Consider the following 7,172-nt stretch of genomic DNA (forward strand, 5'->3'; position numbering starts at 1 on the left):
GGGGCCATTGAGATGTGGGGGGTCTGCAGGGGGTTGTGGGGGCACTGGGGCCATTGCGGTGGGAGGGGCCCGGGGGGGTTGTGGGGGCACTGGGGGTCCGTGTCTCTCTGTGCTGACACCGCCCCCCCTCCCCACAGTGCCGCGATGCTGCTGGCCGGGCTGGCTGTGGCACTGGCCCTGCTGCTCTGGGCCTGGCACTGCCGCCCGGGGGGCACAGGATCCTGGTGGCTCATTCTCCGGCACTGGCTGGCGCTGCGGGTGCTGGGCTGGGCCGCGGGCTGGCAGCGCTGGCACCTGGAGCAGGAGTCCCAGGACGTGCGGCAGAGCCAGGAGCGCCTCCTGCTGCGGCTGCTGGGGGCAGCCAGGACCGCGGAGCCAGGTACTGGGCCCGGCGGTGCCCGGCGCTGGGCGAGGGTGCCAGCCCCTGGGCCCCCAGCCCCTTCTGGGCAGCCCAGAGCCCGGCGTGGGGGGCTGGGCCTGACCCCGGCGTGTTCTCCCCGCAGGCTCGGCCGTGTTCCGGGCGCGTTGCCCCTTGGCAGAGCGCGGCTCCAACGGGGGCAAGACCCCTGCCCACCTGGCACTGCCGACGGGGCCCTGGGCTCTGCTTCGGAGCAGCTGCACCGCGGACTCCCCCCTGCAGGTATGTGGGGGCAGCTGGGCAGGTCCTGCAGACCAGGGCTCCCCCTTTCCCTCTGGGTCCCCCACCCATGTGCACGCAGCCCTGCTGCACCAACCTGGGGCTGAGCCAGAGGGGGCTGGGGGAGGGAGAGCTGAGTGGGAGAAAGCTACAGGGGAGGGAGGTGCCCTAGGCTGGGCTGTTCCCCTGGGCAGGCGAGGGGGGGGATTTCACAGGCTGTTCCCCCGGGGTGGGGAGGGAGGTGTCCTGGGCTGGGCTGTTCCCCCCAGGCAGGTGGGGGGAGGGATTTCACAGGCTGTCCCCCCACCCCCCGGGGGGTGGGGAGGGAGGTGTCCTGGGCTGGGCTGTTCCCCCCCAGGCAGGCGGGGGGGTTGGAGGGGGTTTCACAGGCTGTTCCCCTGGGGGTGGGGAGGGAGGTTTCCTGGGCTGGGCTGTTCCCCCCAGGCAGGTGGGGGGAGGGATTTCACGGGCTGTTCCCCTGGGGGTGGGGAGGGAGGTGTCCTAGGCTGGGTTGTTCCCCCAGGCAGGTGGGGGGAGATTTCACAGGCTGTCCCCCCTGCCCCCGGGGGTGGGGAGGGAGGTGTCCTAGGCTGGTACCTGGGGGTGGGGGGATACAATGACTGTGACTGGCTGCCTTGGCTCTGTCTCTATCTCGCTCTGTCCCCACCCAGGGGCCTGTGTTGTACCTGGACGTCCTGAGCAGAGTCTTCCCGGAGGCCCTGAGCCCGCGGGGGACTGCCCGCTTCTCCTGGGCCAGGGGCTGCTCCCTGCCTGCCGCAGCCTGGGCGCTGCCCACCCTGTACTGCGCTCCGGAGGAGGCAGGCACGGTGCCATCGCACGCTGCGGCCCTGTACGTGCAGCTACTGTTTGCCCTGCGGGAGCGGGTGCTGCGGGTACTGGAGGCCGGGCTGGTCTCGGAGCTGTACGATGCCCTGGCTGTGCTGCGTGCTGACTGGGAGGGCCTGGCGCAGGACCTGGCCTCGGGGAGGCTAAGTCCCCACCTGCAGCTGCCTGAGGGGACCCGGCGCCGGCTGGAGCAGCTGCTGGCTCCGGACGCAGTGCGGGCGGCGGAGCTGAGGGCAGAGTGCGCCAGGGGCTGGGACGGCATCGCCCGGCGCCTGTGGCCGCGGCTCCAGGTGGTGGTGGTGGCAGAGCCCAGCAGTGAGCAGCTCTATGGGGAGGCCCTGCGGGAGTTGGAGTGCCAGGGCCTCCCCTTCTACTGCCCCTTCTACAGCGCCGCAGGAGGTAAAGGGGCATCGGCTGAGCCAGCCAGGGTCAGGTCAGTGCCGTGTGCAGGCAGAGCCCGGGGGGAGGGGTGCGGTGAGCCCCAGCGCCCCACCCCTGAGGCAGCAGCAGCTGTACGCTGCGCAAGGGGGCTGCTATGGGTCTGTCTGCAGGGGCTGGGTGCCGTGTGCTCTCCCTGCTGACCCACGCTGTCCCCCACCAGCTCTGCTCGGGGTGAACCTGTGGCCGGAGCAGCCCGACTCCCGCTACCTGCTGTGCCCAGGCTGGGCTTTCTGCGAGTTCCTGCCGGCAGGGCCGGGCGCTGAGGGGCCCCCGGAGACTGTGCTGCTGGCGGACGTGCAGGAGGGCCAGGAGTACGAGCTGGTGCTGACGAACCAGGCTGGATTGTCCAGGTGCCACCTTTCCTGCCACCCCCATATGCCCTGTGTCCCATACCAGTCCCTTATGCTCCACCCCCCCCACATGCCCCGTGCCCCCTGCCACCCCGGTATGCCCCACACCCCAGTATGCCCCATGCCATCTGCTCCTTCTGTCCGTAGGAGGCCGCGATGGAATGGGGCCGGTTGCGGGGGGATATGGCCGTGGCTCATGTTGTCTCTCCCCCTTTGTCTGTTAGGTGCCGCGTCAGGGAGGTGGTGAAGGTGGCTGAATTCCACAACCAGTGCCCCGTGGTGCGGCCTGTGCGCAGGTGGGGAGAGTCAGGCCCTCCACACACCTTGCCAGCTCCCCGCTCACGCGGCTGCTGCCTGGGGAACACTGGGGACCAGATGGGAGCTGCCCCTGCAGGGCGGTTTGGGGGGAGGGATGGGGCTCCCCTCCCCGGTGCTGTGAGGGTGGGGCGGTTCTGGCCAGAGTCTGAGGCCATGGCACTGCCCCCTGCTGTCAGAGGTGGAGGCACCCGATTCCCACACTCACTCCCTGCCCTTGGCTCCCCAGGCTGAGCCAGACCCTGAGCGTGCGTGGGGAAGGCGTCCCTGAGGAGCGCTTCTACCGGAGCCTGTGCCACGCTGTGGCCATGTGGCCAGGAGCCCGGCTGGTTGACTATGTCTGCGCAGAGAGCAGCCTTCTGGGTAAGTGTCGCTCCCGGGACCCAGCCCCATGCTGGCAAGGCCGGGCCAGTCCTGGCCAAGGGCCCTGTACGCGTCCTAGGACTCCTGGCTTGAGATGGCCTGGCCCCTCTCTGTCCCACTGGCTCCGCCTCTGGGGCTGCGGCTCCTTTCAGACCCTGACTGTGCTCAGGGCCGTGCCCCCAGCCTGGCTCAGCTGTGCCTGGTGAGACGACTGGGAAGGAGGGGGCCGAGCTGCCCGGGGCTGTGGCTGGCACTAGCCCTGGTGGTGTGGAGTGGCCCGGCTAGCCTGGGTGAAACCCACTGGATCCCCACAAGCCGTCCAGATCCTGCTGCTCCACTGAGAGGAGGGAGCTGCTTGATGACAAGACGACACCTCCTGGGAACGGCTCTGTGCATATCTGGAGCAAGGGTGCTGCCCCCGGCCAGTCTGGGTCCCTGCCCCACCACAGGGTTTTTCCAGCCTCAGCTCCCAGCGTAGGATGTCTCTCCTGCCCTTCCAGCTGGGTGGGTTAATGTGAGTCCGTGCTGCCCCCCAGGTGCCTCCTCCGGGGTCTGCGCTCCCCATTACCAGGTGTTCGTGGAGCTGCGGGGCCTGCGTGATCTGTCGGAGGCACAGCGCTATAAGGTGAGCGGCATGGGAAAGCAGTGGCACAGGGCAGGGCTGGGCGGGGGCAGTTGGTGCCATGGGCAGGTCGGTGTCTTCCTGCCCCTGCCCCTGCCCCTGGAAGGCTTTGGGAGGTGGAGCCCTTCCCCCTCCAGTCTGCAGGAGGGAGGAATCCTGCCGGCTCGGGACTGCTCCCAGCATGGGGCTCTGGCCCCAAAAGCACCGCACAGATGCCCCCACCTGGCCTGGGGTTTTCCCCCAGGGAGGTCTGTGCTGCCATGGCTAGGTTTGGCCACTAGGTGGCAGCACTCTGATCAGGTGCCCAGGTTGGCTGGCTGCAGAGCCGGACATGGACATGGAGCGGCTCCAGCTGCGCTGCTGAGCCCAGGGACAGGGCCTCAGCTCCTGGGCTGTGCCCTGCAGGGTGCCCCATCTTCGGGAGGGGGTGCACACAGCAATGTCTGGGGCAGAGAGCGGCACCGTCACCCTCACGACACAGGGGGGCACTCGGTACAGCAGAAGAGCCAGACGCTCGGCCAGTGGAACTTCACGCCACAAGGTCTGACTGAGGCTGGAGCAGAGCAGGATTCCAAAGGGACCTGGATGTTGCCAGGGGTAATGAGACCCTCCAGATGCAAATGAGAGGTGAAAACATGGATGTGGGAGAGCCCCTCCTGCTAACAGCACTCAGGGCAGGTTGTTCCGGCACTGCAGGGTATCTGACACCTTTCCCCTGCCGCAGCTGGGACTGGCTACTATGGACAGAGGCGCCTGGGCTTGCCAGGCCCAGCTGGGCCAGGCTGGCGACCTGTGGGGGTAGAAGGAGCTTTGGGGCAAGTGTGAGGTGGAGGGTCTGACGCGAACCTCGGCTCCCGGGGCCTGAAGTCAGCCTGCGTGTGGCCCCCGTTGAGGCTCCACCCCTCCCTCTTCCTGCAGCTGGATCAGTGTCTCCAGGAGGATTTTCCTGTCTACAAAACCTTCCGCTTAAAGGGCAGCATTGGGCCGGTGCGGCTGCACCTGGTGGCGGCCGGGGCCTTCAGGGAGCTACGGGATGCTGCAGGCTCCCCGGGCCCCATGGCCAGAGTCCTGAGGGAAAAGCGCCTGCTGCACTTCATCCAGAGCAGAGTCATCTCGTGAGGCCGTCCAGCCCTCTGGTGCCGTTGGCCCAGCGTGCCCTCGCTCGGGCTCTGTGCTTGTGCTGCTGCTCGCAGGGGGGTCCCTGGTGTGGGGCTGTGGGGCAGGAGGGAGGCCCAGCGTGCCCTCGCTCGGGCTCTGTGCTTGTGCTGCTGCTCGCTGGGGAGGTCCCGTGGCTAGGGTGGGGGTGGCTCCCTGTTGGGCAGAGGCTGCGCACAGAGCTGGTGGGAGGCATGCACAACGTTTCATGATGCTACCACAGGCTGGGGTGCCATGTTGGTGAGCTGCATCCTATGTGGCCTCCCCGTCACAGAGCCTGCTGAGGGGAGCAGCAGGCCCCCACCTGCAGCCCAAGGGCACGGGGCAGAGTGGAGAAGTTGCCTGATCCTGCCCCTGAGGCCTGCTGGCTCCCTGCGTTCGGGGCCAGACCTGCTGGCAAAGCTGCGCCAAGCATGGCCCTGTCGGGAGCTGCTTGTCCACCAGATGGTGCCAGCCTCAAGTTCACCTGCCAGCCTGGCGCCAGGTGCTGGCTGGTTGGAGACCCAGCCCCTGGCATGGGGAGAAGCAGGGCTGGTGCCCAGGTGGGGAACGAGATTTGCCTGGGGCAGGGGGTTGAAGAGGATGAGGCGGCTGGTGAGATCAGGGCTGATCGCTAAAGGGAAGCCCCTCCCCCATCCCCACAGCGCAGGGCTGGTCTCCCCATGGGACAGCTTGGGGGCTGTGGGGTAGAGCCAGGAATCGAACCCCGGATAAGGCTCTGACCATTGCACCCTACTTCCTCCATCAGCGGAGCTTGCTCCTGCGCCTCCTCCCTTGCAGCATGAGGGCTGGCTGGCTGCAGAGGGAGCTGCCCCCCTGGCTGGAATTTCTCCTCTCCCTTGGCTTCGTGACTCTAATCCTCCCTGAGGCATTTATCTCCAGGCGTTTTGCTTGTGCCTTTTGCCCTAGACTCTGCCTCTGCAGCACCCCTGGAATGCAGCCACCTCTGGGGTGGAAGGTGGCAGCTGAAGAAGGGAGGCCAAAGACATGGGGCAATCTCTGATCTTCTAGGGGGAACCACCCCTGGATCCTGGGGCTTGCACAGCGCTCACAAGCCCTTGGTTTGTAGGGCTAGGAACCAAATTGCTCTGCTCCATGGAGCTGAGCTGGGCCTGGTGGGAGCTGCAGGGCAGGTATGGATGTCGCACCTGGTGCTTACTAACCTGGCCCCTGGCTTGAAACTCCCAGCTATGGTGTTCCAGCACCTGGGTCATGCAGTGTCAGATCTGCTCACGAACAGCAAATCCTGCGCTTGTGTGGCCCTGCAAGGCAGGGGCAGGGGCTGGGGCTGGCGCTTGGGAAGCTGAGATTTCCGGCAGCCCGTAAGCTGCTCTGCAGCACGTGCCCTCCGGTTTATGAAACAATGAGCTGGGGGGTGGAGGGGCTGCTTTTAATGTTTCAAAACGCAAAATAAAGATGGATTATCTCTGAACACAACCACTGGGCCGTGCACTGTGATTGGGGCTTTAATCCCCATTACGAGATTTCTAGCTTGAAGGCCGACTCTAGGCTTGATTAAAGAGTTTCCCTTTGTATTTGTTTTGGAGGCAGCCGCCCCATGACTATTTCACCAATTCGGCATCTGGCGAGGGGGCCCTGAGATCGTCTGGCTGCCTTCGAGATCCAAGCACAGCGGGCACAGGAGCCAGCTCTTCCCAACAGCTTGTTAAGGTTTTATTCTGAAGGCAACTGAGCTGTGATGCGTAGGAGGCCTGCTGGGCAGACAGCTGGGCCTGGGGTCAGGGAAAGCAAAGGCCCTGGCAGGAGGTCTTGCCTTAGGAAGACACAAAAAGCAGCCCTCAGCGTGGGACTGAAATTGCTCATCAGCCATAGAAAATATGATGGCAAAAGGCCCTTGTCCAGGCTTGCCCCCAGCCCCGTCCAGGCTGGGCAAAAAGTTTCAACCAACATTCTGGTTGAAAGTGGAGAAAAAATGTCCGTGGGCTGGGGCAGGGGGAGGGGCCTGGAGCTCTGCTGGGAGCCGGCCTGCCTGGCCTCGCTCCAGCGGCTTCTGCTTTGCAAAGCGCATGGTGCATGTGGCTGGTGAAAGCCCCCTGGCTGGATTCTGGGGGGCAGCTGGAGGAATGGTCCGTACAGCACCCGTCAGGGCCTGCTGCGTGCAGAGAACAGGCTCCTATTACCCCCCACCCCTCTCCTGATTTTTCACACTTCTTGTCTGGTCGCCCTGCTGGACCCAGCCTTGCCTCCGGCACACGGAGCTGTGCCCCAGCCTGTCCTTGTCCCGATGCCCTGTGCTGGGGATCATCCCGCGGCGATGCCTGCCCTGGGGCCCACCTCTGCGTTCTCTAAGCTGGAGCCCGTATGCTGCTCGCCTCATTTTCTTTTCCTAGCTGCTGCCTGCTCAAGTGCCAGCGTGGAAGCTGGGTTATTCATCTGCTATCGAATGGGAACGTCTGTTTGTCTGAGTGGCCGTGGCTAGTGC

The 7,172-nt window shown here is 65.7% G+C and overlaps 1 protein-coding gene across 1 annotated transcript; it reads left to right on the forward strand.

Moving 5' to 3' along the window:
• The first annotated feature begins 105 nt into the window (after positions 1-105).
• Positions 106-6,166, forward strand: GHDC (GH3 domain containing). The gene is made up of 8 exons (XM_075059768.1): positions 106-379; positions 504-640; positions 1,309-1,882; positions 2,085-2,274; positions 2,499-2,570; positions 2,819-2,952; positions 3,489-3,577; positions 4,493-6,166. The coding sequence occupies exons 1-8, from the start codon at positions 145-147 to the stop codon at positions 4,691-4,693; spliced, it is 1,632 nt and encodes a 543-aa protein (XP_074915869.1). The 5' UTR covers positions 106-144; the 3' UTR covers positions 4,694-6,166.
• Positions 6,167-7,172: the final 1,006 nt, after the last annotated feature.

The sequence above is a fragment of the Chelonoidis abingdonii genome, chromosome 21 (assembly GCF_003597395.2).
Source record: "Chelonoidis abingdonii isolate Lonesome George chromosome 21, CheloAbing_2.0, whole genome shotgun sequence".
Classification (NCBI taxonomy): Eukaryota; Metazoa; Chordata; order Testudines; family Testudinidae; genus Chelonoidis; species Chelonoidis abingdonii.